Source organism: Polypterus senegalus, chromosome 8 (genome assembly GCF_016835505.1).
Source record: "Polypterus senegalus isolate Bchr_013 chromosome 8, ASM1683550v1, whole genome shotgun sequence".
NCBI classification, from domain to species: domain Eukaryota; kingdom Metazoa; phylum Chordata; class Cladistia; order Polypteriformes; family Polypteridae; genus Polypterus; species Polypterus senegalus.
In genome coordinates this window covers 85,916,800-85,943,243 of record NC_053161.1, presented here as the reverse complement: position 1 = coordinate 85,943,243, position 26,444 = coordinate 85,916,800, and the positions used below count along the sequence as shown (strand labels likewise).

The following is a 26,444-nucleotide window of genomic DNA, read 5'->3' as shown; positions in this document are numbered from 1 at the left end:
TTTATAATGTGCGAGAGAACCATGTACCCTAAGCAAAACTCACACAGACATAAGAAGAATGTGTAAAATCTAAGGAGTAAATGAGCCAGAAATCAAAAAATCCAGAAACTATTTCCCTTGGACTAAGATGAAGCAGCATTAAATAGTGTGCTCTCACATTCCACTTGATATATGCTGTCATTTGAAAATCAAAAGCATTTCAGTTATATATTTTTATGTTAAGAGTACATTGTGCCATACAGTCATATTTTGACATTCAGAATGTTATCTCATGCCTAACATAATACAGTTTGATATTACATGATCTATATATTGTATAAAAAGCCAAAAAAAGTCTTTAGCTCCAAACCTAAGGATTTCATACTGAAATCTAAATGACAAATAAAAATAAATTTACTTTCCCCTTCACTAGTGGCATTCCAAGCATGCATAAGGGTGTGCCTATTAATTGTCAAAGAAAGTCATGGAAACCGAACCCCAGCCTGTAGTCAGTAATATTATAGTGTTGCAGATCTGAAAATTTATGTGACATTAACTGAAAGGATCTATTTACTTCAAATGAAAAACTGCAAATCTGTTCAAAAATTGGGGTATGCACATTCCACATAAATGACAAAAGATGAAGCAGTGAAGAAAGATGATTAAGAAACATCCATCTGTTGATTTAGGCTGGTTTTGCCTAGACATATTACTTGAGCTGAGCTGTCCTTTATTTATTCATTCTGTTTCTAAATATGCTTACTCCAATACAGGATCACTGGTGGACTGAGCCTACCTTGGTAATACTGAGTATTATAAGGCAGAAGCCAAGGATGGAACCTCTGCTAGTCCATTGCAGATCACATTAGCACGCACACCTACTTACACATTACTTTTTTTAAACAACGCTAATTACACTTTTTATTGTACCTACAAGACTACACAGTAATATAAAGTTTTTACTGAGTCATCTCATTGCTGCATTTATCTGCCAATAATATGAACTACTGTGTGGCAATTTACAACTAGTTACTAGTTATTTACATTAGTGTAGGGAACACCCCTGCAACCCCCTTGAGGTGCCTTCAGGCTCAAACAGCTACCTCATCAGACCTCCACAAATTTAACCAAAATATATATAATGTATATGTCCTTCCTGTCCATCTGACCATAACATCAGACGTATCATTATCATTTTTAAAGACTAAAATAATAAAATAAGCAATTTAATCCATAATTAAGGACTCTGTTACTTATTTAACTGTATTATGTAAATGAGTATTGCTTGTATATTCTTATTTAATTTTAGATTTATTATTTATTTATTCATTTTTCTCTTTAACATCTTGTAAAGTCATTTGAGGTACATTTTTTATTTTATTGAATTTATTAAAAGCATGCAACATTCCGTACAAGAAGTCAAACTTAAAAAAACTGAATTCAATTCAACCCCAACCCAAGAGAAACAGAGAAAGGCCAACAGTCAGAGTAAAACTTTAAGATTAGAAAAGAGGGAAGAGAGTCCTTTTCCCCAATAAAAAATCTTATTCTAAAATGTTATTGATTAGATCCTGCCAGGTTTTAAAAAAAACTTTTGTAAAGATCCTCTAAGTAAGAATTTGATTTTTTCCAATTTCAAGTAGTATATAGCATCAGTTACCCAATGACTTAGTATAGGTGAGTTAGGATTCTTCCAGATGAGCAAGATAAGTCTACCTGCTAGTAGTGAAGTAAAGGCAATTACAGTTTGCTTGTCTTTCTCCACTTAAAGCCCATCTGGGAGTACAGCAAGCACAGCAGTTAATGGGTTAGGAGTGATTGTGACACCAAGGTTGTCTTAAAGGCATTTAAAGATTTTGGTCCAGAATGATGTTAATTTGGTACACGCCCAAAATATATGGCCCAATGAGGCTGGAGCTCGATTGCAACGTTCACTGGTTAGATCTTGCATCAAAAACATTTTGGACAATTTTAAACAAGATAGTTGTGCTCGATAAATATTTTAAGTTGAATAATTGTATGTTTTGCTAATATGGATCTAGAAGGAATCATGTACAAGGCTGCCTTCCACTCCTTTTCTGAGATGTTGAGTAAGAGATCCTTTCCCCATTGTACTCTGGGATCTTTGAAAGGAAGGGACTTTAAAATGTTTTTATATATGATAGACATGCTGTCTGAGTCCTCAAGAGGTACATGTCTTGTATGAAAAAATGCTATAGAAATAAATATTGTTGTTGTTGCTGGTGTGTCACATTACATGATGTAACAGGTAACAGACAGGTGGAAGCAGTAATATTATTGTAAGGCAGAAAGACTTTTGAATAACAATAGTTCTTAATAACTGGTAGCAAGTGTAAAGAGTTGGTAGCCACTTCACTTGATGGATTACTTTAAAAGTAAAAAACAAGACAAATCTTTCTGTGCAGTTCAGCTGAAAATGTAAAAATAATAAATGATATTCCACACTTAAACCTACATAAGTTATTAGTATACAACAAAGACTTTCATCATGATAAGAAAAATAAAATATTTAATTGGTGTTCAAAAATTTGCTCGCAAAGCAGTAGGCACAAGAAGCTGTTGTCAAACATTGCTAAAGATAACATTTATGTTTAAATCATCAGAGAAAGAGAGGGAGGTAGAAAAATGCTACAAATGTCATGAATCTAGCAATCTGGCAAGCTAAACGTCTCTTCCTATGCGGATGACCACAAGTCTATTTGTGCCTAGGCAGAAATACCAACATGCAATAGTTGAATAGAAAGAAGTAAATAAAAACACTAGAGTCTGAAATTGTTTGATTATTATTATGTAAACCCCACACCAGCACCCTTCCAAATTGTAAAAAAAATGGCCATTTAAAGACCTGATTCAAATTAATCATGTCTCTAAAAAACATTCATTGGAATAGTTTCTGACTTTGGCAGAAAGACAAGTAGGTTTGAAATTAATGCTTTCATCAGGGTGGTGTCCAGCTTCCATTTTTATGGGGGTTGGCACACATTTTACACTATGCCAGTACTTGTTTTAGCTTGTTTTTGATGGCTGTGAAGTTTATTATTTCGAAACAAGTCACATTCATTTACTTTAGAGCAACAAAATGCCACAGATAGATAGACAGATATATTTTATTGATCCCCGAGGTGATACTCAGTGCTTCAGCAGTAACATATACTCTAAACAGTAGAAACAATGCAAAATACTACAAAACAATTGGAAAAGCAATATACAATAGTAAAACATGAGCATATTCACACCAATTGCCTAATATAAATTAAATGTATGGTGTCCCTAAAGAAATACTGACTACATGACAATATTGTGTCTGTTATAACAGTCTAAAGTTAGGACTGGTACAATAGGAAGAGGCATTAGAGATTATGATGGATGCAAGCAAAAAAACCCTAGTGGCTCCAAGACAATGTGAGAGAGGGTAGCATTAGTCATGATGGCCCCTTATTTTTCTATCTTTCTTTTTCTTTGCCAAAGTCTCTAATGAGTCTAAGGTCAATCCTTTAATGCAGCTCGTCTTTCTGACATGCAGGTGAACAAGCATTACTCATACTCCAGACCATGACCTAGATCAATACAATGGAGACTATGGATTGGTAGAACATCCCACAGCAACTTTCCCACACACACTGAAGAACGTGAGTCTTCTCAAAAAAGAATAACCTGCTCTGACCCTTTTTGTCCACTTGATACATTGTACTGTTCAGGTGGATCCCAGGTATTTATTGGACAGCACCACCTTAACATACTCCTCACTAATGTTGACTAATCTCAGGGACATCCCTGGTACAACCAGACATCCACCACCATCCCTTTAATCCTGGTAATGTTCAGTTGCAGGTGGACATCTCAGTTGTACTGTAGATTACACTTCTGCATTAAACTCTTTATCCCCATTTATTAATGCAGTTTATAACTAACTGGTATTGGTGTTTCCATGGCACTCAGTCTATTTGGAACATTGACTGGAGGCAATAAGGCTTTTAAGTCAGTGCCATAACTGCAAGATGACAAGATCCTTCAAGTTTTCATACTGTACAGTATATAGTAAGGCACACTTGGGTGAAGATGAAGTGCAAAGAGATTGCAGCCAGATTACAATTTACATATTTATACTAAAAAAAGACAAAAACTGTTTCAGATAAATTCAGTAGCTATTCTGCCCCCCAACAAAGCAACATCTGCTAAGAGTAAAGGTGTAGAAAAATACATATTCTTTCTTCAGGATTCCAGAATATACAATTTTAAAAACATATCCAGGGTTGCTGTAAAGAGCAACAGTTCCTGAACCTGTTTTCCTAGTCTATAGTATATGGTGTACATTTGAACATACAGACAATGTTAAAAATACTAAATCAGCGTTTTCAAACCTTTAAGTATTTGTGACCCGAGTTTTCAGAACAGTTTTAATCGCGCCCCTTAACATTTTTTTGAAATGTAGATGCATATTTTATTATACGTACTTAACTTTTATCAATATTTATCTAACTCTATATTTATTTATCTAGTATCAGAATGTAGTTTAAGTTAATGTGTTTTGGTTTCAACAGATGTATTTTTTCATATTTTTGATTATTGTTTTCTTTTTTTCACATCTTCGCGTCCCCCTTTTTGTTACTTCGTGCCCCCCTAGGGGGGCCCGCCCAACAGGTTGAGAACCAGTGTACTGACTATTAATTGAGATGCCTGGCATTCAATATTACTAGATCTTTTCTAAGAGAAACAGACCATAAATGATGGTGATAATGATACATGGACTAATTTAAATGCCTGTGCTACAGCTTGTTTTTTTTGTTTTTATTTTTCATGTAAACTCAACATAATCACACATCTATAAAATATAATAAGAAATAAATAGCCCGTGAAACCCTATATTATAACAAAAAAGTAAAAAAATATTTTTTAAATCTAGCTTGGTGGACTGGATGGCATTTGGTGATTTTTTAAATTAAAAAGTATATTTTTCTGTGATGAAATAATGTCATATATTATAGAGTATTCAACAAAACAATAAGACTTTTAGTAGATATTAACAAATCTGCTTTAAACAAAACATTTTTAGAATGTGTATTTACTGTATATTTATTTCTAGAGTAACAACAGGGAATTTAACACAGCTTTTGCTGTTCTAAAACCTGATGCTTTGACTTACCCGTATGCAAAGAAATCACTGAATTCTCTGCATAGTTTGTGAGCCAGCTCTCGCTTTCCACATGCTTGAGGGCCCGTCAGAACCAACATAGGGTAGGGTGCATCTAGACTTGGCAAAGTGCTGTAGAGAACAAAGTATTTTTCATTATACTTTTACAGTAATAATAATATCAATCAAAAAATCCAAGCATTGCTTAATTCTTTGTCATTACTAGAAAAGTAATTTTCAGTTACCATAACAACCATTGTCTTATTTCTACTTTTATGTTATGGCCAAAGTAGACAATGACTTGAAAATTTTTAACTCTTTGCTTTCCACCAAGCCATCCTATACAGTTACACCAGGTGAGAAAAGTCAGATTCTTGATTTAAAAATTTACTTTTTCATACTAATGAGCTTTTGGAGACATGCATTAGCAACAAAGTGTGTGGTGGCGTGTCATGTAATATGGATTGGCTAATCTCAAGTTTGGTCACAACAGTACTTACTGCAGTCTTTACACATGTTCTGCTCTACTGTGATTTGTTCTATTAATTCAGTTGTTCTCTTGTTGTATATCTAGGAGACACACAACACTTAACATTTCTTAGCTCTTTGCACCTTTATCTGTTTTGATTTCATTATTTCCACTCTTGTCTAAAATGTATTTAATATTCTAATTTTGTTCTGTACTTCCATTCAAATACTTTAAATTATTATTTTTTCTTCTTTGACTTTCCTGATTTTAAGTTCCTTCAGAAATTACTATTATAATAATAATTGTACTCTACTACCTATGCTCCACTGGAAGAATTGTAATGCACTCTCCATAACTCAATTTACATTATCTAAAACTAGAAAAAAATCTAATTTCTATTTGTGGAACTGAGAAGAGCTTGTTCAGAATTTGGGAAGACGTCATTAATGTTGCTCTAAAATAAGTCAGCTGAGTGCCTGCCTGTGTCTCTATGAAACTCCCATTAAAAAAAAAAAGATGTTACATAACACAAAGGGCCTTTTTTATTTCTAATTAGCTCTCTGTTCTAAGTGTGGGTAGGACTTTCAGTGAGGTTTATGATTAAAAATCTTACTTTTATCTGTGATATATGGCATCAGCTGTAGTTGTGATTGAACAGACTTTTTAAGTCTTGTTATGTTACAGTGAACCATATGTTTGACAATCATGTTATAAAGCTTCTTTTGTAATGTGTAAATTTTGAACAAATAAAACAAACAAAATGTGTTGCCCAAGCTGTTCTAAAGAAGCACAAACACAGGGGCAAGACTGAGGACAGGAAACACAGTGAGTGCCACGGAAACTGAGTGCAGCGAATAACAAGTACGTCATTCTTACTTCCTTTCAAAATCAGGAAGTCTTTTCAGAATTGGTCTTGATGGAAGAGTTGTGATCAAAAAGAGAATCCTCTGAAGTGGAAATAAAGTGGACTGGGCTGTAGAAAGATGGCAGCAAATACTTTGGACTGATGAGTCAAAATTGAAAATGTTTGGCTATAACAGAAGGCAGTTTGTCTGACGAAGAACTGCATGATGGAGGTTTCCTTCAAGTTTGGGGCTGCATTTCTACAAACGGAACTACTAATATGATTAAGTTTGATGGACCTCCACTGCTGAGAAGTACAGGCAGATTCTTATCTATCATGCAATACCATCACTGAGGTGTCTGATTAGTCCCAACTTCATTCTGCACAACAGTAACACACAGCCAAAATAATAAAAAAAAAATATCTGTAGCAAAAAGAGGAACAGGGAAACCTACAAACATATGGCATGATACCCCAACCCTTACCCAATGGTCCCCAGAGTCGTTATCAGGCCAGTCTGAGATTACTTCCAGAGATAGAAGCAAGTAAGACAGCTAAAATCTGTAGTGGACAAGTTCTCCAAGGGTATTGGAACAACTTCCCATGTGAATACCTTCAGAAAGTAGATGCAAGCGTACCTAAGAGAATTGCTGCTGGTTTTAAAGCAAAGGGTACACACAGAAAATGTTGATTTTATTATGATTATTTTTCTGGTTATTGCACATTCCAGGAAGTTTATTGATTAATAAAAACTATTCATTACATTATTTTTGAAAGCATTCTAATTTAACAGCATTTGTTCACAAATGCCTAAGTACTACACATGGATGAACCATGTATAAATACAATATTGTATTCATTTGAAAAACAGTAGAGTACATCAAGAATCAAAACATCAGTACATAAAATGAAAGAAAAGAACATCTCATTTTCAAGTTGCAGAAACAAAGCATGGGAGATTTGGGAAAAAATAAACACCATGTATAGAGAATACAATAGAAACAGCAAAACCAACTAAAACTAGATATGTTTTACCAATCTAAAGCAGGGTAAAATTCACTTTGTGGAAAAAAGGAGGCTTTGTCTAAGCACAGGGTCGAGGTGCTCCAAAAGAAATTCTCCAAGAGATCAGTATGGAGCATAGCAGATAAAAGTAAAGGCCAGGTCTGATGTGCATGATTAAAGGCCATACAGGAAACATGGGGGTGTTCATATAGGTAAGCCATAATAGATATATTTTTTTTTAAACTTGAAGGCTTTTCTTCACCTTACTGTCCCTTGCTTTTGAAGATGCAAGGAACAGTACGTGGAGTGGTTGTTACTGCCACTACTGCACAGTTTCAGCTAACCATATTTGATTTCCAGCTTGGTTACCAGTTTGTACATTCTCCTTTTATGTATATGACTTTTTTGCCCTGTTACTCCAGATTTATCTGTTGATAGAAGCTCTTCTTAAACTATAGAGTATGAGGCATGTAAGTCACAAACAAACCTAGACATAAAATTCTACCTTTAAAAAGATCAAGAGATTTTTTTAAATAATAAATCACACTCAGAAAAGGGTCAAAGTCATAAAACAGGAAATTCTTTCAGTAGACCTGGACTTAAACAGTAGTACCTGGCTGCCACCTACAGTTAGAAACTACGTGTAGCAAAGTAGACTTCACAATTACCTGTCATAGATAACCTGTGGCTGCATGACATTATACACCACATGGGTCATGTGATCTCGGGCAGCAATTACTTCAGGAGGGGGGGCGTTTTTATTCACTGCTGCAACCTGAAATGTTGTGAAGAAGATAAATATTCTGAGAGATAATAATTATTTGTGGAGTAAACATACAGAGGAAGATCATAAGGCTTACACAGTAAACAAGAAATGTACTCAATACATAATTAATCTTTTCAAATATCATCTAGGAATCATTCCTGTTATGCATTCACCTGACATTTTATTCTGCAAGATGTTTCAGTTCCCTCTTGGGACATATCAGGACTGCCAAATTCAAAATACTAAAACTGCAACCCAATCCTTCATTAATTAAAAATAGCTTTCTAGCAGTCAAAGCAATGAAATAAATAAGAACTGGGTCATATACTGAATAAAGCCAAATGATTATCAATTAATAAAGCTTGATTCATGCAGAAAAATGGTAATGAGACCTCCAATTTAATATGCATGAAGAAAGGTATGGTGCCAGGCTGAAATTATCAGATGGCATATTTTACATAATGAACAAAGTAAACCATCTTTATACATTATTTTACGTTTAACATTCCTTTACTCCAGAATTTATATATCTAAAACATATGTTCAATAAAGACATGGCAATGTAGCATTGATTGTGTGTGCCATTCATTAAACCAGACTGTCTACAGTATGACATGACTTTAGATAACACAGACATTGCATCTGTGAGCCATTCATGCAGGAATACAGAAAATCTCAAATGATTCTTAAACATTTCAACACAACTATACTGTATATCATACACTTTCCAATGTGAAAGTTCTAGGAAAGCATCTAAATCTTATAACATTTTACAGGAAAAGATTTCTTTATAATGGAGGATTTCTCACAAAAAATATATATCCGGATTAAATTTTTAATGATCCAGATTAGTTCATTCCATTGCCAAATTCTAACATGCTTAGTCTATTCCACTCTGGCCTGTCAGCACATTGGCATCACATCCAGCCCATACCCCCTTCCTGTAGGTGGTAGCCCTTATGTAGGTGCTATATGAGATCGTTCTTTAATGTTGTGTGGGCACTTGACATGGAGTGTCCAGAATTTTGTTAAAGCAGACAGAAAGACATGTAAAGTAAATAAAAATATATCAAAATAAGAAACCTAAAACAAATGGGCGGTTCTATGCAAGAGTAAGACCTAAAAACAGGATTTCATAGATCTGAACCTGCTATCTTGTTTGAAAGAACAGCAACGTATTAAATTAGAAAGGACTCTTACATTATTTTTCATGACTTAAAGGAATCTGTATTCCCTTAAATACCACACTATCAAAAGTGGTATATTTCCCATTTTAAATCTTTACCGCTGTTCCACACTAACAATTTATTTTGTATTATTCACAAAATTAAGTAGACAGAACAGATATGTACCTACTACTTCAGTTGTAAACAGTTTCATAAATGGATGTTTATAAATATTCGGTGCAAAATAACTGTTTATAAGCAATTGGACATACAGTACTCACTGACTGAGGCTAGATAAACTGCACGTTCTCACACAGACACATGCTAAATGGGAAACAAGCCGGGGTGACAAAAGCTGTATGCCCCAGACAGTTAACCTCTGTACATATTCAACAAAATGTCTACCCTGTGAAAACCGGCTTGTAAAATCACTCTGTATGTGTACAGGTCACAATGAAAATTTCTTACACTTCATCTTACTCCTGAAAACACCATTCTAGATAAGATTTGCTTTATTTTCCTTGAGAACAGAAGTATAAAAATGAATGTGCGTGTTGACCTTTTTTATATCCCAACTGCCAGTGGCTCATATTTTGTGTTAGACTATTTTTTATTCCCTTTTCCACTCGAGAGTAAATTAAAGCAAAATAATTACAATCACCTTTGCAGTATAAACATATGCAAGGGTGTACAGTATGTAGTATTTTTCCATTGCTGGTGATATGAAGAATACTAAGAATAAATCTCATTGGAAAGAATTAATTCTCTAAGAATTCAGAACCAAATAGAATGTTTTTTTTTTATTAATTTTATTACAATCCATACAAAGCAATCAAGTTTTTACAAAAAGAAAAATTAAGTTAAGAACAGATCAATCCTCACCCCTGAGAGAGAGAGCAAGCCGAACGGCGTTAAATTTAAGGCTTGTAACCATACCTAAATTAATAAATTCTCTGTGCTTTATGAACTTATTTTAAAATATTACTGATTAGATGCTGAAGTGTTTTGAAAAAAGTCTGTACGGATCCTCTAACTGAGTATTTGATTTTTTCCAATTTTAAATAATATAACACATCGGTTTCCCACTGACTTAAAAGAGGAGAGTTTGGGTTCTTCCAGTTTATCAGAATAAGTCTGCGTGCCAAGAGTGTAGTGAATGCAATCACAATTTGTTTGTCCTTCTCCACTTTAAGCCCCTCTGGAAGAACCCCAAACACAGCTGTTAATGGGTTAGGAGGGATTGTGAGTCCAAGACTGTCTGAGAGGTAATTAAAATGTTTGTCCAGAATAATGTTAATTTGGAGCAGGCCCAGAACATGTGACCCAGTGAGGCTGTGGCTTGGTTGCAACGTTCGCAGGTTGGATCATGCCCTGGAAACATTTGAGAGTTTTAGTCGAGACAGATGTGCTCGATATATAATTTTGAGTTGTATAATTGTATGCTTTGCGCATATGGAGCTTGAGTGAATTCTCTGCATTGCTACTTTCCACTCCTTTTCTGATATATTAATTGAGAGGTCATTTTCCCAGCGTACTCTTGGATCTTTGAAAGGAAGGGATTGTAAAATGATTTTATATATTGTAGAGATGGAGTCTAATTCCTTGAGATTGAACAATATTTTTTCCAGCGTGGATGAGGGTGCAAGATGAGGAAAATCTGGAAGGTTCTGTTTAACAAAGTTCCTGATTTGAAGATAGTGAAAGAAATTTGTAGCTGGAATGTTAAATTTGGAATGGAATTGTTCATAGGATGCAAAGACGTTGTCTATATATAAAGATCTCTAAGCAAGTTAATTCCAATTTTTTCCAGATATTAAAAACTGCATATGTTTGTGAAGGTTGAAAGAGATGGTTCTCTTGCAGAGGTGCCACAGATAGAAGCTTCTCCGTCTTAAAATGCTTTCTACATTGGTTCCAGATTCTAAGTGAGTGGAGCACAATTGGGTTATTAGTGTATTGCCGATAACGTGTGTTTATTGGAGCACAGAGCAAGGAATACAAAGAAGTACTGCAGGATTTTACTTCTATTGCAGTCCAAGCCTGTGTATGTTCTTCTATTTGTGTCCAGGTTCTTATCGCCTGTATATTTGCCGCCCAGTAATAAAACTGGAAGTTAGGTAGAGCCATGCCACCTTCTGCCTTTTGTCTTTGTAGGGTCGCTCTTTTGATGCGTGGATGTTTAGAATTCCAAATAAATGAGGTTATTGTTGAATCTAATTGCTTAAAGAATGATTTATTAATGTATATTGGGATGTTTTGAAATAAAAAAGGAGCTTAGGAAGAATATTCATCTTAACAGTGTTAATTCTTCCAGCTAGTGTGAGATGAAGGGTTGACCATCTATGCAAGTCTTGTTTAATTTTTTCCATGCAGATGGCGAAATTTTGCTAATATAGAGTTAGAATGTTTTTTTTTTAATGTACAAAAGAATCAAGACTACAACTAGTCAGAGTACAAACATAGCCAGTCTAAGGATCTATACCTAAGTAATTAAGAAAAACTTTTGATTTAGTCCCGCAGTACCTTTTCTTCAACACTTAACTTTCTTTCATCCAAATGAGTCAGACTTTGTAGAACAAACAGCACATACAGAAGATACTCAGGATGTTCCTAGAATAAAGATTGAACCGTAACATAAATAAAAATAAAACTCAAAGAGAAGCAATGGGAAAAATCCTTTCCATTTTAGCTGAAATATTTGATACAAGTAAAAATATTTTTTTACAAATTGTATTGCCACACAAATGCATAAGATTAAAGATAATGAGATTATATAAATAGTTGTAGCAATTTGGTTAATAAAGGTCAAATAATAAATTTCACATATCCATTAACACAGCAAGCAATTATTAGATATACTGTAAACAATGGGAAGTTAATTAGGATAATTTATCTGCAAAATCAATAATAAATTAACATATCATTCTCACTTACTGTACAGTATATAGCAAAATAAACTTGATCATGTACTCTAACACCAGATAGAATATGTTTTACAACACAATGTTCAAACAATAACATTTTAAGATCAAAATAATTGACACTGAAATAACACTTTTTTCCACAGAAAAAATCTTGATATTTTCACATTTTATAGCAATTTCAAGTATTTAAATAAATGAAGATATTTGTGGACAATTTTATTAACAAAACATTATTTGTGCCTCCTACCTGAATTGGATTATTTTGAAGATTTAACTTTCTGAGAAGTGGCAGATCCTGTAGGTGTGCAGCTTCATTAACTTCAGACACCTGTTCAATTAATTTAAAAGCGATTAGCTAACTTTGTAAAATAAAGGAAAACAGTCAAATATTTCACACTAATTAATCATTTTTACAATAATAAGAACAAACAGATATTCAACAAAGATAACCGTCTAGTTGAAATTATGACAAGCAAAAATTCAGTCACTTACCTTAAGAAGTTAAAAACATTTAATTAATAGATTATGCAATCGTACTGACGAATTACAACAGAAAGCATCATCTAAAGATTTTATGGAAATTATATGTCATTAAATGCAATGTCCCTACAAAGAACAGAGATCAACAACACAAAATCAACAAATTAATGGTTCTCTGGTTTTGGTTCTCTGACTGTTAGTTGTGAAAGTATACTTAGACTGGAATATGTATGCTTCCTTTCAGCCATTTTCTAATCTGTTTATCAGTTTCAGGATCATGGGAGCCATTGCCTATCCCTGAGTCTTTGGTGAAGGAAAGGGCACAAGGTGAAGGAAAAGTGGAGTACCTACAGAAACATCTATGCAAAGCAGGCTGAAAATGCACAAAGCAGTGCCTGGTACACACTTTAAACAAAGGATTCAGGAGACATGAGATGAGACAGCAGGGCCATTTTGCTGCCGCTCTAATGGAACACTGACATTTACAGTAATTTACTGTAAGAGGTATCTGAATGGCATACTGTGACAGCTTAGCTATTAGCTAAACAAACAGACTTGATGGACTAAATGGTCTCCTCTCATTTGTCAAATTTCTTATGTTCTTGAATCATTAGGGACAATTCAATGCAGCTTTTTTCCTAATAAAGTTTTTTTCCTCTTTTTTGTGAAGTTTGAAGAGGCAAGCTGCTGTGCTGCTTGCAATGTGGAGTAACTGTTCATGCATAATTGGTAATTTAAATCAAGAGCTTTTGCTATTCAGGTTTCTAAATAAATATGATATGCTAAATGATATGCTTGAAAAAACTTTTCAGTTGTGCCGGAGAGTTTATCTTTCCACTTAATATTTAAAAACAAAATACCTGCTTCTTAGCCTCAGGCAGCTAAAAGTATTTAAAAAAATATTTTTTTACTCAGCAGTTGAAATGCAAATTATACAACAATTTTGAGAAACTTTTAAAAACTAACCAAAAACTTTAAATTTCCTGTGCACTTGCATAGAACAGCATAGCTATACTTTGAAATGAGTTTGTACTGTATGAGTAGGTGGAAGAGTTAATGGGATATTTTTTATTGATGTTGTTTGCATGTATAATCTAGAGTTTCAACAACAACTGATTACAGATTATTTTGGTTCTCTATATATATATATACACAGATATCAAAGTTAGCTCATATTTATGTATATTTTGTTAGTTACATCATACACATTTCATGAAGAGTAAAACAAAATTAAAAAATAACACATAACCTAACATTCTGAAATGCAACTAGTCCAATTCAAAGTTGTTAGGACCCTGTCTTGGAAGCATCAAGTCTACCAAGAACACAGCTCAGAAAGTATAAATGTTCAAATACCAAAAGGAGGAAAAAACCTTTCATAAATTGGTCATGCTAAACATTTGCTTAGACAAATATTATTTTATACAACACCTTTTTATTACCAACTAAATACCAAGGTCATTTAGATAGATACTGTAGGTACTTTATTAATCCCAAGGGGAATTTCACATAATCCAGCAGCAGTATACTGATACATCCATCCATCCATCCATCCATTCTCTTCCGCTTATCCGAGGTCGGGTCGCGGGGGTAGCAGCTTAAGCAGAGAGGCCCAGACTTCCCTCTCCCCGGCCACTTCTTCCAGCTCTTCCGGAGAATCCCAAAGGCTTCCCGGGCCAGCCGGGAGACATAGTCCCTCCAGCGTGTCCTGGGTCTTCCCCGGGGCCTCCTCCCGGTTGGACGTGCCCGGAACACCTCACCAGGGAGGCGTCCAGGAGGCATCCTGATCAGATGCCCGAGCCACCTCATCTGACTCCTCTCGATGCGGAGGAGCAGCGGCTCTACTCTGAGCCCCTCCCGGATGACTGAGCTTCTCACCCTGTCTTTAAGGGAAAGCCCAGACACCCTGCGGAGGAAACTCATTTCAGCCGCTTGTATTCGCGATCCTGTTCTTTCGGTCACTACCCATAGCTCATGACCATAGGTGAGGGTAGGAGCGTAGATCGACTGGTAAATTGAGAGCTTTGCCTTACGGCTCAGCTCCTTTTTCACCACGACAGACCGATGCAGAGCCCGCATCACTGCGGATGCCGCACCGATCCGCCTGTCGATCTCACGCTCCATTCTTCCCTCACTCGTGAACAAGACCCCGAGATACTTGAACTCCTCCACTTGGGGCAGGATCTCTCCTCCAACCCTGAGAGGGCACTCCACCCTTTTCCGGCTGAGGACCATGCTCTCGGATTTGGAGGTGCTGATTCTCATCCCAGCCGCTTCACACTCAGCTGCGAACCGATCCAGAGAGCTGAAGATCACGGCCTGATGAAGCAAACAGGACAACATCATCTGCAAAAGCAGTGACCCAATCCTGAGTCCACCAAACCGACCCCTTCAACACCCTGGCTGCGCCTAGAAATTCTGTCCATAAAAGTTATGAACAGAATCGGTGACAAAGGGCAGCCCTGGCGGAGTCCAACTCTCACTGGAAGCGGGCTCGACTTACTGCCGCAATGCGGACCAAGCTCTGACACCGTTGTACAGAGACCGAACAGCTCTTATCAGGGGTCCGGTACCCCATACTCCCGAGCACCCCCACAGGATTCCCGAGGGACACGGTCGAATGCCTTTCCAAGTCCACAAAACACATGTAGACCGGTCGGGCAAACTCCCATGCACCCTCCAGGACTCTGCTAAGGGTGAAGAGCTGGTCCACTGTTCCGCGACCAGGACGAAAACCACACTGTTCCTCCTGAATCCGAGGTTCACTATCCGGCGGACCCTCCTCTCCAGAACCCCGAATAGACTTTTCCAGGGAGGCTGAGGAGTGTGATCCCTCTATAGTTGGAACACACCCTCCGGTCCCCTTTTAAAGAGGGGACCACCACCCCGGTCTGCCAATCCAGAGGCACTGTCCCGATGTCCATGCGATGTTGCAGAGACGTGTCAACCAAGACAGTCCTACAACATCCAGAGCCTTAAGGAACTCGGTATCTCATCCACCCCGGGGCCCTGCCACCAAGGAGTTTTTTGACCACCTCAGTGACTTCAGTCCCAGAGATGGGAGAGCCCACCTCAGAGTCCCCAGGCTCTGCTTCCTCATTGGAAGGCATGTTAGTGGGATTGAGGAGGTCTTCGAAGTACTCCTCCCACCGACCCAGAACGTCCCGAGTCGAGGTCAGCAGCGCACCATCCCCACCATATACGGTGTTGACACTGCACTGCTTCCCTCTCCTGAGACGCCGGACGGTGGACCAGAATCTCCTCGGCCGTCCGAAAGTCGTTCTCCATGGCCTCTCCAAACTCCTCCCATGCCCGAGTTTTGCCTCAGCAACAACCGAAGCCGCGTTCGCTTGGCCTGCGGTACCTATCAGCTGCCTCCAGAGACCCACAGGACAAAAAGTCCTATAGGACTCCTTCTTCAGCTTGCCGGCATCCCTCCCCGCTGTGTTCCACCAACGGGTTCGGGTATTGCCGCCACGACAGGCACCGACCACCTTGCGGCCACAGCTCCGGTCAGCCGCCTCAACAATAGAGGCACGGAACATGGCCCATTCGACTCAATGTCCCCACCTCCCTCGGGGCGTGGTTGAAGTTCTGCGGAGGTGGGAGTTGAAGCTACTTCTGACAGGGGACTCTGCCAGCCGTTCCCAGCAGACCCTCACAACACGTTTGGGCCTACCAGGTCTGACCGGCATCTTCCCCACCATCGGCCAACTCACCACCAGGTGGTGATCAGTTGACAGCTCCGCCCCTCTCTTCACCCGAGTGTCCAAGACATATGGCGCAAGTCCGGCGACACGACCACAAAGTCGATCATCGACCTGAGGCCTAGGGTGTCCTGGTGCCAAGTGCACATATGAACACCCTTATGCTTGAACATGGTGTTCGTTATGGACAATCCATGACGAGCACAGAAGTCCAATAACAAAACACCGCCGGGTTCAGATCGGGGCCATTCCTCCCAATCACGCCCTTCCAGGTCTCACTGTCATTGCCCACGGAGCATTGAAGTCTCCCAGCAAAACGAGGGAATCCCAGAAGGTATGCCCTCTAGCAACCCTCCAGAGACTCCAAAAGGGTGGATACTCCAAACTGCTGTTCGGGCATACGCACAAACAACAGTCAGGACCCTTCCCCACCCCGGCGGAGGGAGGCCACCCTCTCGCCCACGGGGTAAACCCCAATGCACAGGCTCCAGTGGGGGCAATAAGTATGCCCACACCTGCTCGGCGCTCTCACCGGGCAACTCCAGAGTGGTAGAGAGTCCAGCCCCTCTCAAGATTGGTTCCAGAGTCCAAGCTGTGCGCCGAGGTGAGTCCGACTATATCTAGCCGAACCTCTCGACCTCGCGCTAGCTCAGGCTCCTTCCCTTCAGAGAGGTGACATTCCACGTCCCAAGAGCCAGTTTCTGTAGCCGAGGATCAGACCGCCAAGGTCCCCGCCTCGGCCACCACCCAACTCACACTGCACCCAACCTCCTTGGCCCCTCCCATAGGTGGTGAGCCCATGGGGAGGAGGACCCACGTTACCTCTTCGGGCTGTGCCCGGCCGAGCCCCATGGGTGCAGGCCCGGCCACCAGGCGCCACCATCGGCCCCACCTCCAGGCCTGGCTCCAGAGGGGGCCCGTGACCAGCGTCGGGCAAGGGAAAACGTCGTCCAAAGGTTTCACTCATCATTGGAGGTTTGTTGAACCGCTCTTTGTCTCATCCCTCACCTAGGACCAGTTTGCCTTGGGTGGCCCTACCAGGGGCATAAAGCCCCGGACAACATAGCTCCTAGGATCATTGGGACACGCAAACCCCTCCACCACGATAAGGTGACGGTATATACTGATACAAAGAAACAATATTAAATTAAAGAGTAATAAAAATGCATGTAAAAGCAGACAATAACTTTGAATAATGTTAGCATTTACTCCCCCGGGTGGAATTGAAGAGTCGCATAGTGTGGGGGAGGAACGATCTCCTCAGTCTGTCACTGAAGCTACTCTCTGCCTGGAGATGATCCTGTTAAGTGGATGCAGTGGATTCTTCATGATTGACAGGAGTTTGCTTAGCGCCCGTCGCTCTGCCACAGATGTTAAACTGTGCAACTTTATTCCTACAATAGAGCCTGCCTTCCTCACAAGTTTGTCCAGGCGTGAGGTGTCCTTCATCTTTATGCTGCCACCCCAGCACACCACCACGTAGAAGAGGGCACTTGCCACAACCGTCTGGTAGAACATCTGCAGCATCTTATTACAGATGTTGAAGGACGCCAACTTTCTAAGGAAGTATGTGTATATATATATATATATATATATATATATTGTCACGCACGCTCTAGTAGGAGGCCGCGGATTGATTCGACAGCACCTGGGAAACCACTCGCCCAGGGAATGGTGGGGTATTAACTTTCTCCCTCTGCTTCCTCATAGAAAAAGACCGCCCTGCACCATAGGCCTGGATTGACCGCAGTGCGATACTTCCGCCCTTCCTCCGCCATCTTGCCCTGACGCCATCCTTCCCATCCTCCCTTGCGGTCCTTCCCGACATTCCTCCACTTCCGGCTCCTCCCCAATAAAATGGCGCGACGCCAGGAGTCGGCGCGCGATATGAACTGTTTGTTTATAATTTTGACCTGTTTTTGTGTGTACAATATACGGGCCGGAAAACCCCAACCCTTGCTACTGTCTCTCGGTCCTTTACAAGTGGCGTAGTCGGCAGGATAGAGATCCCGGAATGACGGAGGGACAGGACCTGAACACCGTGCTGCAGGGAATGAACGCCCAGCTCCAGGCCCTGCAGCAAGCGCAAGCCGCTACCAACCGGGAGCTGGAGGCCACGAGGCCAGGTTAGTGGAAGCCCAACGGGCGAGACCAGACCCGCCCAGGCAGCCGCCTCCCTATGGTACCGATGGGCCCGGAGGACGCCGATGCCTACCTGGGCATGTTTGAGAGGACGGCCACCCGGAGCGAGTGGCAGCGGTCCGAGTGGGCGCCCATCTTGGCGCCATACCTGAAGGGACCAGCGCTGCGGCCTATTATGACCTCCCTGAGGAGGAGGCGCTAATTACGACCTCCTCAAGCCCGAAATATTGGCCCGCACGGCATTAGCCGGGCCAGCAGGCGGCGAATGGCGGAACTGGGTCTTTGACCCGAAAAGCCCTTCGCGCCCAGGCGCTCGAAGTTCTGGGGCAAGATGGGCCGCTGGCTACGGCCAGAGAGCCCGACGGGCGGAAAGTGGTCGAGCGGGTGGCCTGTGAAGGCCTGGTCAATGCAATGCCCAGTTCCCTCGCCCAGCAGGTCCGGGACACGCCTATCAGAACATGTCGGGCCTCCTCGACGCCCTGGAGCGTCAGTTGGCGGTCCTCCGACTTGGGGTCAGAAAAGCCTGCTCGCGGGAACCGCAGGGACGGGCGGCCACCCCGAGCCCCTCGACGCTGCAGAAGCGCCAGCCAGAGCCAAAGAGAGGCCGGGTCCGCCGCTGTTTCAAGTGTGGCGAGACCGCCACCTGCTGCCAAACTGCCCCATCACATCGCCCGGAGCCTATGGACTGCAGCTGGACATCACGGAGAGGTATTGTACCCGCCGCATCCCTTGGCGAGTCCGAATCGGGAGTGGTGTTGCTAAATGGGCACGCCGTGGTGGCTTTGTTTGATTCCGCAGCAACATTACCATTGTTGCTCGCCGTTTCGTCTTACCGCAACAGTGGTTAAAGCAGCATTTGTTGGTTACCTGTGTGCATGGGGGACTAGGTCATATCGTTCTGCTCACTGCTATCTTACCTGGAAGGGGGAACCAATCCAAATGACGGTCGCTGTGTTACCTGACCCCCTTCCCAGTGATCTGGGACAAGACTGGTCTAAAAGAATCAGCGGTAAGCCATTCGCGCTCGGGGCCTCGTTGGATCTTGTCATGAGGGGAAAAGGCACCTCCCGCGGCCTCCACGCCGTGCACAAGGGCAGGCCCTATGGGCGCTGGTGTCTCGGGGGACCTTTCTGTGGCTACGGACCTTGACCCGAAGATTCCGCCGGAGAAGGGACTAGCCAGGAACTCTTCCCGGGCCCAGGCCCCAAGACCCTCTCGGCGCCTGGACCATCAATTTCGGTCCACGCCGCCTCCTTTAAGAGGGAGCAGTGGAATGATGACTCCCGCGCTTTGCCGGAATGCGATTGTTCTGCCTAACAGCTCACAGCGGACGGATCCACACCGCGGGAACCCTTCTTTGTCCTTGAGAATGATCTGTTGTACCGGTGGCTACCCATGAGGGCGAGGTGCGAAGTTGTTGCTAATTCCGCGTACCTTCCGGCGGGAGATATGCGAGTTGGCACATGCTCACCTCCTAGGCGCCCACCTCGGGGCCGAAAAAACACTGGAGAGGATTAAGCTCCGCTTTTACTGGCCTGGGATCAATGAGGAGGTCCGGCGGTTCTGTCAATCCTGTCCGGAGTGCCAGACCCGCCAGATTCCTAGGAGGGACCGTGCTCCTCTAGTCCCTATTCCCCTCGTGGACATCCCTTTGAAAGGATAGGGGTCGATTTGGTGGGACCCTGGAGCCCTCAACCCGTGGCCACAAGTATATCCTAGTCATGGTGGACTATGCCACCCGGTACCCAGAGGCGGTTCCCCTGCGCCCGCTAATACTAAAAGCATCGCGACGGAACTGGTTAACTTGTTTTCACGTGGGCATACCCAAGGAGGTCCTCACGGACCAGGGTACGCCCTTCACTTCGGATACGTTCAAGGAGGTGGCCAAATTACTGCAGATAAAGCACCTGAAAGCGTCAGTCTATCACCCGCAAACTGACGGGTTGGTCAACGATTTAATCAGACGCTTAAGCAGATGCTCCGCAAGGTAGTCAGCGCGACGGCAGGAACTGGGACCAGCTCCTCCCGCTCGTGCTTTTTGGCTACCGGGAGGTACCCCAGGCCTCTACGGCTTCTCCCCTTTGAATTACTATACGGGCGACAACCCCGGGGAATCCTCGACATCCTAAAAGAAGGCTGGGAGGCCGAGGCTCTTCCCTCCTCTAATATTTTGGAGTACGTAGCGCAACTGCGCGACCGACTCACAAAGATCAGGCCCCTCCTAAAAGAGCACGTGACTCGGCGCAAGCAGCAGGCCGGTGTTACAACCGCAACTCCGTCCTCAGGGAGTTCCGCCTGGGACCGAAGTTATGGTGCTCGTCCCACCTCCCACTCGAAGCTGCTCGCCACTGGCAAGGGCCTTACGAGGTTAAGGAGAGAAAGGACTCGTCGACTATTTGGTGAAACAGCCCAATGCGTCGACCGAGTGAGAGGATCTATCATGTCAACCTGTTAAAGCCCTGGAGAGATAGAGAGGAGCTCCCAGCTCCGTAGGTCACTCTCCCTTTCGCAAGCACAACTGCCCTTAACCTCGGCGAAGAGCTGACCCCAAGCAGCGGCAGGAGTTAGCCCAAACACTCCGAGCCATCCCGAGGTAGTGAGCGAGTCACCCGGCGGACCGCGCTGATTGAGCACGATATAGTCACGGAGCCCGGGGTAATCGTCCGGGAGAGGCCCTACCGACTCCCGGAGGCAAAACGCGCAGAGGTCGAACTGGAGGTGAAACGTATGTTGGACATGGACATAATTGAAGAGAGCCATAGTCCCTGGTCCAGCCCTATTGTCCTCGTCTCCAAGCCAGGCGGCTCCTGGAGGTTCTGTAATGACTTTAGGCGTCTGAATCAGATCTCCAAGTTCGATGCCTACCCCATGCCCCGCATTGACGACCTCCTTGGCGGCTGGAGTGCGGCTCGATATCTGACTACCCTTGACATGACAAAAGGGTATTGGCAAATTCCTTTAACGGCATCCGCAAAGGAGAAAACGGCCTTTAGCACCCCTAGCGGGCACTGGCAGTACAAGGTCCTCCCATTTGGGCTGCACGGGCCCGGCGACCTTCCAACGTCCTGGTAGATAGAGTGCTGAAGCCCACCAGTCCTATAGCGCCGCCTACCTGGATGACGTTGTCATCTATTCCGGCACCTGGGAGGAGCATCTACTGCAGGTCGCAGCTGTCCTCCGAACACTGGCTAAAGCCGGCCTCCGCATAAACCCCGGAAGTGTTTTTGGATTAAAGGAGGCCAAATATTTAGGCTACCTCGTGGGACAAGGACAGGTGCGCCACAGAGCTCCAAAGTTAAAGACATCTTAGAATGGCCCGTCCGAGTACCAAGAAACAGGTGCAGGCTTTCTTGGGGCTTGCGGGTTACTACCGCCGGTTTGTTCCCGTTTCTCGAAGAGCAGCACCCTTGACTGACCTGACAAAAGGGCGCCCCTATACGTGGTGTGGACCGACAAAGCAGAACACGCGTTCAGTGACCTAAAGAAGGCCCTAACGCCGGCACCTGTGTTACGGACGCCCGATTTTGGGCTCCGTTTATTCTCCAGACCGACGCCGGACACAGGCCTGGGTGCCGTGCTGAGCCAAAGCGCCGATGGTGTCGAGCACCCTGTGATGTACCTTAGCGGAAACTGATGGACCGGGAGACCGTGCACGGCAGTGGAGAGGGAGGCCTTGGCCATTAAGTGGGCAGTGACCCACCTCCGTACTACCTGCTGGGTCGCGAATTCGCTCTGGTGACTGATCACGCTGCACTTCAGTGGATGTCCCTGCACAAAGAGTCGAATCCGCGGGTCACCAGGTGGTTCCTGGACTTACAGCCGTATAAGTTCACTGTCACTTATCGGCGGGCACCCTTCAGGCCAATGCCGATGCCCTCTCTCGTATTCACGACCTCTCGGTTAGGTCCGCCCGACCTGGCGGTCCTGGGCTAAGGGGGATCGTGTCACGCACGCTGAGTAGGAGGCAGCGGATTGATTCGACAGCACCTGGGAAACCACTCGCGCCAGGGAATGGTGGGGTATTAACTTTCTCCCTCTGCTTCCTCATAGAAAAAAAGACCTTCCTGCACCATAGGCCTGGATTGACCGCAGTGCGATACTTCCGCCCTTCCTCCGCCATCTTGCCCTGACGTCATCCTTCCCATCCTCCCTTGCGGTCCTTCCCGACATTCCTCCACTTCCGGCTCCTCCCCAATAAAATGGCGCGACGCCAGGAGTCGGCGTCGCGCATATGAACTGTTTGTTTATAATTTTGACCTGTTTTTGTGTACAATATACGGGCCGGAAAACCCCAACCCTTGCTACTGTCTCTCTCGGTCCTTTACAATATATATATATATATATATATATATATATATATATATATATATATGTAAACCCTGATTTACATGCTGATGTATTTTAGCTCTATAAAATGTTAAGGGTTGTCTGTCTTTCACTCAAAAACTTGCCTACCATCAGCATGTAATTACTTATTTAATTGTGCCCATATTTAGCTCAGCCTAAGCCACAAAGTTTGTCATTATAAAACCTTAATACAGCTGACATCTGAAGTGAGTCTTTTGACACAAGTTTCTGAATGAAATGATAGGTCACTTGTGGTTGTCATTAAAGTTTGGTTATATACTGTATATCATGAAATAAATATACTATAAAAAATAACATAACTGTACTAAATATGCTATGCATACACAAATCATTCTTCTTATGTCATAAATCACTACAGAAGTAGTAAAAAGGTGACCTGCTAACATTGGTTTCCTAACTAGGCAGAGTAGACACCGACAGAAAATCCCTACACAACAGACAACAGCACACTCAACAGTCACAGATCAACTCTGTTCACTAATGTGAAACAACAGGGGCTGAGATAAGGCTCTTGATCTTCCCACATTACTTGGTACCCCAGAAGTAGACACGTTTAAGAGTGCAATGGGGAAAGATATTGGCACCATTCAATAAAGAAAGCGCAAGTAATTCTAGCATTTTCTAACTTGATGCATCTGTCATCCTTCATTATGTTTACCTCTCTAGTGGTGCTAAGGACTTCCCTCATTTGACATTTACATGTACAATATTATATTACTAAATTCTATTTGATAATGACAATGTGGCACTCTTGATTTTAGAAATTGTACATTTAAAGTGCATGAAAATGAAGAACTGTGTAACTCTATAAAAAATATAACCTTAAATATAAAAGACCAAGTGAGAATGCATAAACTGATTATTATATCCTGACTGTCAGCCTGACAATACAGCAATTTATGATGATTCCACTTGACAGCAGGCGGGCCTAGAGTGTGGCATGTTGAATAAAGGACAAGGTTGGCACACTGAAAGTCATTGCATGAGTCTCCCTAGTTTTTTTTTTATGTAGTACTGATACTATAAGACATACTGTAAAATAGTGAATTTCTAAGAAGATTCCAAGCGTTGTTTTATTACTGTATTTTTTTACCAGCTTCTGCCGAACAGTCTCAGTCATTTGCTTTATATGCAGTGCACTGTGTTAGAAATTTGAATAAACTGCACATACTGAAGAACTGCCTTACTCATAATTAGATCCCACTTCTTTTTGAATATACACTGCAATTTGTCAGGATGAGAATTCTTGGCACCAAATGGACTGCTTTGTGTTTTGGTAACCTGTTATTTCCATCTGTGTCTGCTCATTGTTACCAATAACAATTACAGGAAAGATTCAACATTGTTATTTGGCTATGTTAAACTATAATAAAATAATGATTTTTACATTTTGACCATGGTGTTGCAATGGGTAATGTCTCACAGCTCTCAATCACTGTTTATGTTGAATTAAGACATTTTCCCAATGTGTTGTTAGTGTGGCACTGCTTAGGGTACACTGGTTTTCTTCCATATCTCAAAGACATGCACATTATGTTAATTAAGATCTTCAAACTGGTCCAGTGTGGGTGAACGCAGGTATATGCATAAGTGTGCCCTGTGGTGGCAAAGTGTTCAAATGGAGATGTTTCTAATCTTGTACTCTTTGTTCCCTGGACAGATCTTGCTTCCTGCAACCTTAAATTGTTATTGAAAATGGGTGAATAAATGGATAGAAACAATCTGAACATATGAATAAGTACTTCACTTACAGGAGGTAAATTTGTTTGTTCGCTTCCCTAGTGCCACTCTATGTAGTTAACGGTCAATCTAATCCTGACTGATAATGACAATTCGTCCATCCGTCCTTATTACATGAGTCATTCCATGTCAAATCAAACAATGGCCCATCCACTTCAGACTCAAACAATTTTGAAAAAAATTTAAGGTGTACCCATGTTAGTCAGGAGACACCCTGTAATTTTTTTCTTGATGTAAGACTAACACATTCCAAGATATAGCCAGTTTATTGAGAGGGGAGGGTGGTGTCCATTTTATCTGTCCTCATATTTTCATCAAACTTCACAAGTCCATAGCTCAATAACTAAACCACAGAGCTGGCTCAGACGTTGCATGCTAGAATATTAATTGGTATAGTATAGTCATGTCCAGATTACCCTGCATGGTCAAAGCTACCCCTTGAAATTGACCAAAACTTCATTGAGTTTTTGGCTTAGCTACGTTAAGGCCTCAGAAACACATGTTTGTAACCAACACAGAATTTAGATTTTTTTTCCTTATTCAGATAACTATATAGGCTGTCTGACAAGGCAATAAATAGAAAAGTAACTGCATCTGGGTTTGAACAGCAGACCTCTCAAATCCAAACAACCCTTTTGGATTTCATTTTCATTGCACCCTAATGGGATGTGGGAATGTGCAAATAATATTTCAATGTCTTTCATTTTTTCATCCCTTCTTTCTCAAAACTTTCTTATGCAAATCTTTCGTGTTTATTTGCCATTCTAAACATAGGCTGAATGCACCATGTGTCAATAATGGTAATCATTAAGTTTTCAATCAATAAGTTACCAGAAATGTCAATTTTTTTTTCATATGAAATGATGATTTCCTGTACCATGTTTCTAAACTGAGAATGCAATTCTCCATGGCCAAAACAGTACCTGGCACTCAAGAATACCACCTGCTACATCCCTACAGAAGATGGCAAACTCAAAGTCAGCCAGGTGTCTGGTGAAGACAGTCAAATTGACTGTCGAAATATTCACCACTGAAGCAGCAGCTGAGATCCTGTCCTCTCACCATCACACTCGTGATGGATCAGATGCGCCCCTCACATTAGACCAGTGTCCTATTGGAGGCTATGTTGGGTGCATGTATGATGAAAAGTTGGATTGGTGTGATTCGTGACACGAGTGAAGCGGAATCAAACATCCTGATACGTTTCATGCATCCAAACTATCCTGCACAGTCTTTTCATTAGCCACCTAGAGACGATACTTGTTGGGTGCCATCACAGTGTGTCACTGTACTGCTTAGTGCACCTACAACAGTCAGTGGGAGGTAGCACCATCTTGATCTCAAAGACAAAGATGCCCTGCACTCTGCACTTTGATAGAAACAGAAATGAAATTAGTCACATTCCTGCTGCTGCAATACCAAGATGTTAACATTTAATTGCAACTAGTGTTGTATTTAATGATAAATCAAGCGGCAGTTGTTCATATGTTGTGTTCAATGTGCCTTTTGGGGATTTTTTTCCATTAATCCTATATCCAATTTAGTGACGAAGAACTTGATTATTATCATTACTGACAAAAGATGAATTTAACCCATGTTTATAAAGGAAAATAAAAATAAAAGATCCACATGAGAAAAGCAAGACTTCTTTTTTGAGAAAGAATGGACTATGTTGGATACAGGAAGAATATTTTTAAAAATG

The 26,444-nt window shown here is 41.9% G+C and overlaps 1 protein-coding gene across 2 annotated transcripts in view; it reads right to left on the bottom strand.

Annotated features, from left to right (window-relative positions):
* lrguk (leucine-rich repeats and guanylate kinase domain containing) overlaps nucleotides 1–26,444 on the bottom strand; it is a 122,652-nt gene that overhangs the window by 54,683 nt on the left and 41,525 nt on the right. For both annotated transcript variants that reach the window (XM_039761364.1, XM_039761365.1), the window contains exons 8-11: nucleotides 12,553–12,633; nucleotides 11,905–11,991; nucleotides 8,118–8,224; nucleotides 5,144–5,263 (exon numbers count right to left, since the gene is read on the bottom strand). In XM_039761364.1, coding sequence (XP_039617298.1) covers nucleotides 5,144–5,263; nucleotides 8,118–8,224; nucleotides 11,905–11,991; nucleotides 12,553–12,633 — 395 coding nt within the window. The remainder of the gene's footprint in view (nucleotides 1–5,143; nucleotides 5,264–8,117; nucleotides 8,225–11,904; nucleotides 11,992–12,552; nucleotides 12,634–26,444) is intronic.